The sequence below is a fragment of the Pelophylax lessonae genome, assembly GCF_965119305.1.
Source record: "Pelophylax lessonae genome assembly, chromosome: 5".
Classification (NCBI taxonomy): Eukaryota; Metazoa; Chordata; class Amphibia; order Anura; family Ranidae; genus Pelophylax; species Pelophylax lessonae.
The window spans coordinates 192,307,844-192,320,848 of NC_138772.1; the positions used below are offsets into that span (position 1 = coordinate 192,307,844).

The 13,005-nt window shown below is 47.2% G+C and overlaps 1 protein-coding gene across 1 annotated transcript in view; it reads right to left on the reverse strand.

Annotated features, from left to right (window-relative positions):
* DPY19L1 (dpy-19 like C-mannosyltransferase 1) overlaps positions 1 to 13,005 on the reverse strand; it is a 137,138-nt gene that overhangs the window by 20,399 nt on the left and 103,734 nt on the right. Inside the window, exons 16-17 of the mRNA XM_082258752.1 lie at positions 2,832 to 2,903; positions 917 to 975 (exon numbers count right to left, since the gene is read on the reverse strand). Coding sequence (XP_082114878.1) covers positions 917 to 975; positions 2,832 to 2,903 — 131 coding nt within the window. The remainder of the gene's footprint in view (positions 1 to 916; positions 976 to 2,831; positions 2,904 to 13,005) is intronic.

Here is a 13,005-nt window from a genome sequence, read left to right on the forward strand (position 1 = left end):
GGTGCCCCACTGCAGATATATAAGATGAAACATCTGGATGAAGGGACCGAGAGGGCTGGAACAAAGCATTCTGCCCACTGAAGTATGCTGGCTACTTCCAGAGCCACCAACACACTTTTTGTTCACCCCTGGTGATTGGCATTGTCTGACTCAATCTGTACCCGGAGTCCCCAGAGCCGATATGTCCAGTGATCCAAGCACAGCCTGATTGCTGCTCCAAGACATTGATCAGTAGTCTAGATTCCTCCAGTGTCCAACAACCCTGAGTGGAGCTCAGTCCCAGGACACCTCCCCACCCAGGCAGACTGGCATCCGTAGTGACCACTGTCCAATACAAGGGGAGAAAAAATTTGGACTGCCGAAGAGTCGGAGAGTGAAGCCACCAGACCAGGGAACCCCTGGTTTTCCGGCTCAGCTGAATCTGATTGTCAAGAGACTTTGGAAACTTATCCAATTTCACCAGGATCTCCCTTTGGAGGGTCCTCGTATAGAACTGTGCAAGCGTAACTGCCTTGAAGGTCCACCAAAAACTGTGAGCGCCCACCCCAGCAGGGAAGTCCGTCCTGCCAGCGGCATGCTTTCCAAAATGGGATAATATTGTGGGCGTTTCCATTGTCCTGGTGCTCCAGGGTCTTCAAAAGTGTGATCGGTATTCAGGAAATTAGATGTGCAATTTATGCACCAAGAACTCCTGAAGGTGCTACTTGGATGTTGTGAAGAACTTCTGCTTCTGATCGTCTAGGCGGTCGGAGCGGAAGTGGGAGCCGCTACCGGTCAGAAATCGGGTACCCACTGGAAGAAGCGCAGCTTTAAATGCAACTAAATAGTACAGTTGTGTTTGAACACTTCTTATAGATAATCAAGAATACACAATGCTGTAGGAAGACAAAATCTTCTGCCATAATACGAAACATACCTCTCATTTTCCTCTCTGCGAATGGCACTTTGGTTACCATAAAACATATGCTTAAGAGTCTGGGAAAAAAAAAAAAAAAAATTACAAAATATTGTACATTATTAATAAATGCATAACAAAAGAAAATAAAATGGAAGCGTAAATTAATGTTATAAAAGAGGAATTTTTGTCCACTATGTGATATAAAGCTTTAGTGAAAGTAAAAAAAAATATCAAAAATACAAATTACATCCAAGTCAGGGCCGGCTCTACCATGGGTCCCACTGGGTCCATTGGACCCAGGCGGCACTTTGAGAGGGGCTGCAAATTGACGCCCAAGAAGATTTTTTTCTTCCTGCAATTTGATGCACACCCCTGGCTCCATATCAGATGTACAGCTTTCCCCCACCTGACCCACGGCAGGTCTGTCCCTTCCATAGGTTAGCAGCACTCCTACTTATTTTCATAAGATGGGAAGCATGGCAGGTCTGGTCAAAAGGCAGAACTTTTCAAGTTAGGAAGCGGGTGATTAGCTACTAGACAGCGCGGCAGTCCCAGCAATCAATTACCTGCCTTTCACATGAAAAGTCCCGCCCTTTGTCCGGACCCGCCGTGCTTTCCGTCCTGTGAAAATAAGGGAGTGCTGTGATCTTATGGAAGGGGCAGTCTAATATCGATGGAGGGGGTCTGTAAAGAGGGTAGTCTGTGATGGGCGGGGGGGGGGATAATCTGTGATGAAGAGTAGACAGATGGGGTGGGGGGGTCTGTGATGGAGAGTAGTCTGTGATGGGGGGGGATAACTGATGGGATGGCCTATGAGGGGAGGGGAATCTGTGATATGGAGTTTGTGGTTTGGAAATTAACACAGTGGTATGTCATATCATTTTGCATATAGACAAGGTGTTGTTGCATGTAAATCTGACTTCCTGATAAATGTATTTTTAGTTTTAAAAAATCATGTTATAAAATAATGATTGTGGGGGCCTTTTGGTGGACGTGATTTTTTTTTTTTTTTTGGGGGGGGTTGCAGCATTTCTTGGACCCAGGCAGCACAATGTCTTGGGCCAGCCCTGATACAAGTACCTAAAACCCCCACATTATGCGTACACGCAACTTTAAACTCACAAGTCAGGAGCACCTACATTAGGAAAACACTGCTTGAGATGCCCATATTACACTGCTCATGCTAGAGTGAAAGCAATCATTTTGGGCCAATTATTAAGGGTTAACGCTAAACGAATGACCTGTAGAGGCTTTTAAAGTGCGCCTATGGAATATATAGGGTACTGAACTTCATCATCCTTTTGCAGACCTATGCAAATTTAGAGCTAGTCATGTTGGGTATCTATTTACTCAGAGCGACTTGATATTTTATATTTTACCCAAAACCGCATGATATATTGCGTTCGTGTGCCCTTTAATAAGCTTTAATGCATTTTTTACTGGATAAACCTTTGCGCAAATATCATGTAAAATAAAAAATTGGAACTACCACCACTTTATTCTCCAGGGTGTCTACTTTCAGAAAACAGAATGTATGGGGGATTTTAACTAATCTTCAGGCTTAAAATGATTTTTTAAAAGTGTTAAAAAAAACCCCAAAAACTGCCCTGGCAGCGAAAGAGTTAAACAAGTATAAATCGGCATGCATCAATATATTTTAAGGCTTTTTTGGAACTTGGATGCATGAGTAGAACACAGTGGGGTGTTGTGTAAATTGTGGAATAAAGTGAGAGTTTTGCTTTATAAAAAAACTTAGATCCCAATCGCCAAATTTCCAATCCAGACCAAAAATATAAACTCACTTCTACGTGCGGGCAACAAAATAACTTTCTTCCAGTTTTTCATAATCAGCCTTAATGTCGTGAATTAGAGCACCTTCAAGTTTGCCTTTCTATGCATGACTGAATGCTATCATATTATTCCAAATACATACCCGAGCACAAATGAAGATAAATACCAGCAGGACAACTGGAAGTAAAAGGGTCTTTAAATATCTCCACGGTGTCTGAAATTAAACAGAAATGAGGTTGCAATGAATTAAAAATACTCAAAACATATACGAAAACAGAATTTTCATTAGATTAAAGTGTACCTGTATTAACATAACAACAAACTACTCTCCAGGCTACAGGTGTAACACTGGTTAGACAAGTTAGAAAATATGCCCCCATTGCCTTTGGTCCACCTCAGGAAACTGGCAGTGATAACCAAGTAAAGTGTGTCTATAGCAGCATTAACGGTTATAGGTATTAAAAAGTGGTCACATTGTGCCTGTACTTACAACAGCCTATGCCCAGGGGTATCTCAAGGCTAGTGGTTTTCTTTTAATTAGGTTAAATAAACATTTGCCATTAATCCCTCCTGGTCTTTTGTGTCTGTATTCCTTCTTCATTTAGGCTCCGTTCACATATTGGCATCCTGGATTGTGGGCAGAATACTTTTGGGCGACAGGCGTCCTGCGATTCTGTTTGTGCGATTTTACTGTTTGTTGGCGAAAATTCCGCCACGTTTGGGGTGCCATTGAAAGTGACGAGGATCGTACAGGTGTCCTGCGAGTTGCCATTAATCGTATCGCAGGTAGAATCACCGCAATTCTGCCCGCGATCAGGATGCCAAGATGTGAACGGAGCCTGTCTGTTCTGTAAACAGCATTTTGAAAATATATTTTTTAACCTGTGAGCAACTTTATTAAGAAAAATAAAAACATTGAAACATATCCAGAATGAAATGGTAGGTTGCTACAGTGGTACTAAAGGCATGAATTTTATGCATTAAGGTAAAAAAAAAAACCTGGGTGCAGCTCTCCCTCAGCCCTCACTTATACTTACTCTCGATCCAGCAATGCGTATGAGAGCAGCGGCTCTCTTGGTTCTCTCTCTGCTCATTGGCTCACAGCAGTGGGGTCCACTGGTTCCTGCTGCTGTCAATCACAGTCAGTGAGCCAGTTAAGTGAGAACAGGGCCAAGCACACACTCTGTGTGTGAATGAAGTGAGGCTTGCTATTGGGTGCACTCAGTGGGGGGGGAAGAGCCAGCAAAAATCATTGCACAGGGCAGGTAAGTATAAAATGTTTTTTTTTTTATTAGTTCCTTTAGAATCACTTTAGGAAGTAGGGCAAAAGCTCTTTTGGTCCAACTTCTCCTGTGGATCCTAGGAGTGCACTTTGTCATTAAGCTGATCCAGGATCTGGATTGATTTAATGTTTGGATCCACCCAGCAGCCTGGACCGGAAGCTGTTTCAGCCTCTCAGTAAACCCACTAGGATACCGAGCCAGTTGCTCCCGTCCCCTCTACAGCCCCATACTCCAGTGAGTGCTGAAGAGGCAGAGCAGGGAGACAGTGAGACTGGCAGCCACTGGCTCGCCACTGATCATTCAGTTCCCGAATGAATGAGCAGCCTTTGATCATTCAGTACTTGGTCTTAGAGCCGGCAGGGGACAGATGCAACATTGGAGTGATGCTGAATCCACCTAGGGGAGTATAAATGTTTTTTTAAATTCCTGAACTTCTCTTTTAGGTATTAGTCCAATGCAGCATCTGTGACATTGCAAATTTCACTATGCAAGCATTGCACAGCAATATATAAGCAATTATAGCTGTTAGCAATGTGATATAAAATCTTTTTTATTTATTCATTTTGTGAACACATGAATCATACGTTTTTTGGCCTGTTTATGAAACATAAAAACTGCGTGTCATGCTTGCAGTGGCATTCATTGGTATTGGCACCCCAAACGTGGCAAGTGGATGCACGTTTTTCCACATGGAAAAACACCCAAGTGAAACTTTAGACTAGAAAATAAAAATGGACAGACAGGCAGGAGTTTTAATGTAGAAGAGACCAAGCAAATCTACTTACCTCCCCGTTCACCCCTGTACAGTGAGCTGCACAAATTCAGCAATGCCAAAACTGCCAGAACTCCTGGGCATGTGTGGAAGCGACATAATCTCAGCCCGGCCAATGACTGCGGCCAGTAATCGAGACACGGAAGCCAGCCAGCCACCCGAACATGTCAGCAGCTTGAGGGGAGTTCTGGGGACTGTGCATCGCTGAATTTAGGGTGTGCATATTTCTGCTTTAAAAAACCCATCAAAACACGCAGTTAAAAACACGCAAAGCTCAAAAAGCTACAACAGCTACTTTAGTATGTTTGCTGCCCACAGAGCAGCCCATTGAAACCAATAGGATGCCCTGTGCGTGTAGCGAAAAATGCACACCCAGGTATGAATGCAGCCCTAGGATTAACAATATAAATGACAAATCATACTTTTGTATATAGCAAGGATGAGGTTATCATGTTCAGGTGACCAGGTGCTAGAGGAACCCTATCAAACCCAGGAGGTAAAGATGAGGCTTTAAGTGATATTAAACCCAAAACCAAAAATGTATTATATTGCAGCTTACTAATTCGAAGATATGGTGGCTACGTTGTTTTTGTTTTTTTACGCTTTTTCCTTTTTTTTTTTTTTTTTGCCTGGTGATCCTGCCAGTAAGTCTGTTTTCAACTTTTTTTTTTTACAGACCAAGCTATTTGAAGAAAGTAGCAGGTAGAGGGTTGAGACAAACTATTTAACACTGACAGGGGTGCTTACAATAACGGAATATTTGTTATTCACCATAAAATCCCTTTCTCTGAGTTCATTGATGGACACAGCTCTTCCTTATTCTTGACCATTGGGTTATATTGCCACCTACAGGAGTAGTCCTAGTTGATAGTCCACCTCCTCTCTGCCATAAGCAGCTCCGTTTTGTAACAAAGCAGTACACTTAGAAAAAAAACAACAGAATGGTGGGTGCTGTGTCCATCAATGAACTCAGAGAAAGGGATTTTACGAAGAGTAACAAAAATTTTGTTTTCGCGTACGTTCATTGACGGACACAGCTCCTTCTTATTCTTGACCATTGGGATGTGTCAAAGCAGTGCCTCAATGAGGGGTGGGCCAACCAAAAGACAATTGGACCAAACAGGCAAAACATGCCAACCGCCTAAACAACCTCTAAAAAGGACAAACAAGGAACTGTAACAGCCGCCTGCAAGAATGTTGCACCCAAAACAAACACCTGAAGATGCAAACACAAACAATGAAAATTTTGAAAGAGAATGCACAGGCCAGGCAGCTGCAATGCAACCCTGAGAGACAGATGCCAGAAGCACCAGAGGCACTAGCGCCCTCGTGGAGCGTGCCGCAGTGGGTAAGGGAGAAGCGCGCTCCCAGAAGTGTGTATGCCTGAACAGGCATCCAACAGAGAACGTGGCAAAGGAGGTGCAGACCTTCCCTGGAACCTAAGAACAACATAGCAAACATCTAACTAAATGGCAGGAGGTTGCAGTGGACAAGGACACATGAACCACACAGACCACATCCAAAGATGTGCAATGCAAGCTCCTAAGGATGCGAGGCCAAAGACAAGGAAAGGCAAGCCAAAAAAGACAACCCTTGAGAAAGAGCAAGCAGGGGGAATATCCTCCATACTCTCTAAAGGAAGGCTTCTGGAGAACCAAAAACCCAAATTCAAACCCTATAGGAATAACAGAGAGGACACGGGGGCGGCAAAAGACGAACCCCTAGAAAATCATCCAAAGCGGTAAACTAGACCCTGGGAAAGAGACCTTCTGAGTAGACAACCGCTAGGGAGCATCCAAGACCAGCCGCACCATGTCAGCTTACTACATACCAGTCTGGAGCCACCAGAAGGACCGGTATCCATACAGCTGCTGTCCCATGAACCCTACAGCAGGCAAGGGAGCAGCATGAGAGGAGGAAAGCAGAAAGAGACGACAGTGGGCCCACAATGGCACCAGGGCACCCTAATGCATTTGTCAGGGGTATCCACAGACTCATCCAATAGTTGCACCTCCTCGTGAGGCAGGAGGTCAGAAAACCCACTCCCGGGATTCCCCACTGTAGGCAAAGCTGCCGAAATAAAAAATATGCCACAAGAAAGTGCCGCCCTGGCTGAAGATACAGGCCAGTGGTGGTAGCGTCTGGGTCGGACCCAGACAGAAAGCTCACGAAAAAGGGAAAACCAAACACAACCCAGGCAACCTGAATGCTCGCAGCCCCAGGATAGTGATTAGCAGATAAGAAACCAGTCACAGCCATCAACTGCTATCTCAGCAAAACCAGGACTGGAACCAGCACCTCAGAGAACACTGGATGCGACAAGGCAGGACGGAGGGAAAAAAACACAAATTGATAGTGTAGCGGAACGGACACTGAGAATATGGTTTGGATTACTTCAAATGGGACAGTAATCTTTATCAACCATATATCGTATTTATCTGCGTATAACACGCACTGGTGTATAACAATTTTAGGAAAAAAGCTTCAAATTTTAAATAAACAGCATTGAACTTTTTTAATCAAATGCAGTCTTACCTGTGCTCATGAATGCAGCCTCATCAGCGCAGTGTCCATAAATGCAGCCTCGCCAGTGCAGTGTCCCCAATGCAGCCTAGCCAGCGCAAGTGTCCCCAATGCAGCCTAGCCAGCGCAAGTGTCCCCAATGCAGCCTAGCCAGCTCAAGTGTCCCCAATGCAGCCTAGCCAGCTCAAGTGTCCCCAATGCAGCCTAGCCAGCGCAAGTGTCCCCAATGCAGCCTAGCCAGCGCAAGTGTCCCCAATGAAGCCTAGCCAGCTCAAGTGTCCCCAATGCAGCCTAGCCAGCTCAAGTGTCCCCAATGCAGCCTAGCTAGCTCAAGTGTCCCCAATGCAGCCTAGCTAGCTCAAGTGTCCCCAATGCAGCCTAGCCAGCTCAAGTGTCCCCAATGCAGCCTAGCCAGCGCCATTACATTACTTTTTTAAAAAAGCCGGGCAGCTCTGAGGCAGAGGGGGCAGGCCGTGCTAGGAGAAGCGAGTACGAGCTGCCGCTGTCATCTGACGACCCGGCGCCTATGATAGACGTAACACGTCCCGTGTCCCGGCATTGGGCCACTCTGCTGTCTATCATAGGAGGCGGGACTTCCTATGACAGCAGCCACTCATCCTTCCTTCTGCTCCGCCCGGCCTGCCCCCTTTCTCCTTCTCTCAGCGCTGTCCGGCTTTTTTTTTTTTTACTATATTGGCGTATAACACGCACTGGTGCTTTGCCCTCCATTTTTAGGAGGAAAAAGTGCGTGTTATACGCCGATAAATACGGTATCTCAAGAACTATATGAAGACTATTCCTGGCCTGTTTGATTCTGAACATGTTCATTGAAAGAGCTAATCACATTGGCCTCTGTTCCATGTTCTTCAATGTCAGAGACAGACAATCTGTCACTGGTGGTCTCTTCCTATTGTCTGTGTATTGAGGTGTTATGTGTTTTCTGTTAAGCCGTCTGTCCTATTGTTAATTGTTAATGAACTCACATATTGTTTCTGTCCAGATGGCTAGATAATTTGTTCAGTTTAATTCTATTTCTGTACACAATTTCATCTGTACATGATAATGTAGTTAGGCATGTGACCTGATGGGGTAATCTGATCAGGAGGGGAATGTCATCATGTGTGTATATATTGTGTGAGACTGTTCAATAAAGTGGTTGTCTCCCAGAACTGTGTGTCGTCCAGTTACTGTGGGGGGGGGGGGGGATTTTTTCCGTGGATATGTTAATACTTCCTCAGCTTCAAGGATTATACAGCGGAGATACCTAGGCTGGGTATTGGTGCTCTGCTACAGATAGGGCGCGTCCCCAACTGCAAGGCGCAGGAACCACCCATGTCCCCCATCCATAGTGCATCCTTCACATCTATGGATGTAAGGAAAAAACCCAGAGAGGCAACTGAATGTATGGATTCCAGCTCGACCGCTGAACCCTACCTCTGTCCCCGTGTCGGGACCGTGAACTGAATGAAGGCACTCTCAAAACTTGCATCAGCTCGGGCACAGGGACAAATACCCCCTAGCGTGGCAGACTCAGCACAAGGCGTTGTTCAGTGACAGACACAAAACCTGCACACACCAGACGTCACCTGCAGACGGGAAGGGGCAAACGGCAGATTGAAGAAAAGAACAAGGCAGAAGGACGTATCATGTAGACAGGGAGAGCAGAACATGAACTCGCCAGTGGAAGATGAAGAGGGCCATGGTCTTGCGAACAATCAAGGCAAACACCCCGCCCTAAAAACGAGAGGGGGCAAGCCCACATGCCGAGGAGGGTGTGTACATGAACTGATCAGGCTCACAAACCAGGAGCGTAATAGAGACTGCATTGTCCAGGCTGCTCTACACCGGCTATTCACAGGCACAATCCAACGGAGCAGCACTGGGATTTTTACCTGCTTTGTTTCTGACCTGGGCCGGTTCATTGCTCCTTAGGACATCCTGGTCACCCCCAGGCTCTCCTAGAGCCATCATAATGATACTAAACCTAGCGTGGACACCTGATCGACATAGCCCAGGTCAGATCAGAACCCCTGGCTCAAGCAATCTGACAATCTCAACCTCCCGAGTAGCTGGGAATACAGACACACGCCACCATGCCTGGCTTAGAGAGGAAACTCCTACTCCCTGTAAAGTTCCTCAAGGAAGGCAGTCAAGACATGACAGTTAAGACAGAAGGCCTAGGAACAATGGGACTGCATCCAAGGAATGGATGCACTAGAAATCTTGGGCTAGAAAGGTCTCCTAGAGACCTGGACCTCGGTCGAAGATCCGATCCAGCAACCGGAATTACAGAACGGGTGACCAGTTTGCTCCCTTTAGCCATGAACGATGGGGACTCCATTTACAGCACCTGGTATTCCCGAATGGTCTCCCATCCAAGTACTGCCCAGGCCGACCCTGTTTAGCTTCCGAGATCAGACAATAGCCAGCGCATTCAGGGTGGTGTGGCCGTATGCAAATAGGAGGGAACATCCACCACAATAAGGAAAAAACTCTCAAAAAGGGGGCAACATACCACAAAAACGGTTAAATACGGTGGTGTGGCCGTATGCAAATAGGAGGGAACATCCACCACAATAAGGAAAAAACTCTCAAAAGGGGGCAACATACCACAAAAACGGTCAGCACTGCAAATGGGTATAGTCGGTGTGTCCCACACATAGACACGGGAAGATATCTGCAATACTACAGCACGGCGAGATTGCCCCCGGCAGGTCCAGCCATATAGAAAAAAAAAAAAAAAAAATGGTGGCCGAAAGCTCCTCCCACCAACAATGAGGTGGAACATATCACTGCCACATGGGAAAGCGCCCACAGAAAACCTGTACGACCCTGCTGTCAGCCCCAGAACCCTCATTAAGGTATAGTCAGGTAGCGGAAAGTTTGGAAATCAAACCAACCAGAAGTGCTAACCAGTTAGCCTCTGTGCTGCCACATCCACAGCCAAAAAGCATGAGTGCAGCGGGAGTAGAAGCCCAGTATGTACCCAGAAGAACCCCAGGCACAGAGGGCAGCTGCAGCAATCTGCAACGTGGCCAACAAAGGCGGCTGCAGATGCCGGTCATAACTGTGACAAGGCAATTTGTTTGGTGAGGAAGATAGCCTACTGTCGATGCCCCAACAGGCCACAAGCTGCTGCCTAAAATAGAGTACAACCCAAATACACTATGTCCCCCAATTTGAAAAGCCTGGGGGTGGGGCGGAGGACACTGAAGGGGTTTACAGATATCCCCACCCACCCAAGCGCTTTCAGTGTGGTACTCAAAACACAGGAGTCCACACAGCACTCAAGCCCACTGTGTTCCAGCAGCACAGCTGTGTCCCCCAGTCGGCTTCTTGAGCGTGAGGTGGGCACCATTTTTACTGGCACTAGAGCTGCTTAACACCAGAGAAGCCCACTGGTGGCAACAGCCATCAATCACTGAGCATGGAGCCGCAAAGAAGCCATGAGGCGCAGAGGAAAAGTCAGATGAAGCCACCAGGTGCAGACACCCTACACACCCAGGACCCGTGCCTGACATGAGCCAGGGAAAGCCAACAGCTACCAGGCCACTCAGCCTGATGCAACATTCTTGCATAGAAGGGGAGGAGAGGGGCCTGTCGGACAATAGCAAAATGGCCGCCGGCCAGGAGGACTACACCGACATGGAGTCAGCACCAAAAACCAGCTCACGTCCGAGGGGCAGGAGCTCAAAGGCAATATGGTGCCGCCCCCAGCTGTCCAGACATCTGCCCAATCAATCCAGCCCCGCAGGAGGCAGCGCAATTAGGAAAAGCTGGGAACGGCCCAACCGACCTAGCAGGCTGCAGCCTAAAGTTACAGCAGGCCGCGGCATAAAGTTGCGGCCTGCCCAACCAAGTGGCAGATGTACTTGCCGATATGCGAGCCCCCCCCATTCTGAGCCACATGCCAACCACCCTAGAGGGCAGGCGACCGTATAAAAACGGCAAAACCGCTGACTACCAGAAAGGATGGCGGGCCTCCTCCGCCAGGATTGGGGAGCCGCCTGCTTGCCCGGGGACACCACTGCAGGCTGGATAGACCTGCCCGGTATCTAGTCCCCACCTGTGGGAGAACATACATACACAGGGGAGAAGAGGGGAAAAACATAAGGTACCCAAGCGCCACTCCAGTCACCCAAGGGAGGGAAAAAAAGGGAGGGTGTACTATGCTACCCAAAAGGGAGGAGGGTACCCACCCTTGACAGAACCCCTCTCTGCTAGGACAGGGGTGCTGTCCGCCTAGGGGAACACTGACAGAGCTACGGGAGACCCAGATATGTGTGTCCCCTGTGGGGAACACTCATGGGCTGCCCAAGGAGCCATGGTATGGCCGCTGACCCAAACCGCGTCCAGGGAGTAAGGGAGACATCCACTTACCAATCCAGGCAGGTCTGTTCACCAAAAGCGTGTGGGTAAGGCTCCTGAAATAGATCCTCTCCACCAAAGTGGGGGCTGTCAATCAGAGTAACACTGACATGGACTATGGACGCATGGTCATATGTGTTCCCAGCGAGACGTTCAACTCGCTGGCCACCCCGGTCAAGGATGGGGCACGTCCCGGCCGACCCAGAGCTTAGCTGAAGGTCTGTGCATGCTCACTGGCCAGACTGGGGTGACCCCTGGATCTGGATTATCCAGCCCGTAGCCCAGCCCGGCTGTTGATTAAAGATCCCTGCAGGAAAAAATCCCCCCCCCCCCCTCCACCCAAAAAAAAAAAAGCTATGGAACCAGAGATTCCAGCAGGGAGCTAGGTCCTTACTCTTCACGAGGCAGAAAAAAAACTGAGCTGCTTATGGCAGAGAGAAGGTTAACTATCAGCTAGGACTGCCCATAGGCGGTTCGGAGTCTTTTTCTGCCTAGTGTCCTACTCCTCTAGGTGGCAATAAAACCCAATGGTCAAGAAGAAGAAGCAGCTGTGTCAAACAATGAACGTAAAAATCAGATTTTATTAATTTCTGTCAAACCTTTATCCAAAATGAAAACACGGTTTGCTGTAACTGCCTATAAGGTGTTATTTGGAGTTTAGCTTTAATGTGTTAGGTGTAATGGCAGATTTAGATGCACTTGACTAGCACTATCCTCTCCCCAGCCGGACAATGCTGTCCTCTAAAAGGTGTCTGCTTTACTACTCCATCAAGATTGTAGGCACCCAAAGACAGAAGTGTGTTACTGGCCAGATCACCTGGTAAAAAAAAAACGGAACAAAGCCAAAGAAAAAAAAAACTAATGTAGCCACCACATCTAATGATTGGTAAGCTGCAATTTATTAATTGTTGTTTTTGAGTTTAGTACCACTTTAAAAGGATTTGGAGCCTATGTGCTATATAGACTAATGTACAAAATCCATCAACCATATAACAGTTTTAAAAAAATATTAAATAAATATGGTGCTTGCCTTATAGGAACTGTACAGCCAAAGCTTGTTTGGCTGCACATCTATGGATCACAGGAGTGTAGTTTGTTCTGCTGACGTCAGACACCCGGCTCAGCCTCTCAGCGAGCCACTAAGAGCCTGAGCCAGCCGCTCCCCGTCCCTCCAAAGCCCAGCCCTCCAGTGAGCAAGGAGGGGCAAGAGCAAAGAGCTGTGTACTGACAGTGGAGCTGTCAGAGCCAAGCGATCGATCGGTTCTTAGTGTAGAGGCGCAGGGGGACAGATGCAGAATAGGACCAATGCTGCATCCACCTAGGTAAGTATAAATGGGGGGGAAAAAAAAAAAAAGAATCCTATATTTCTC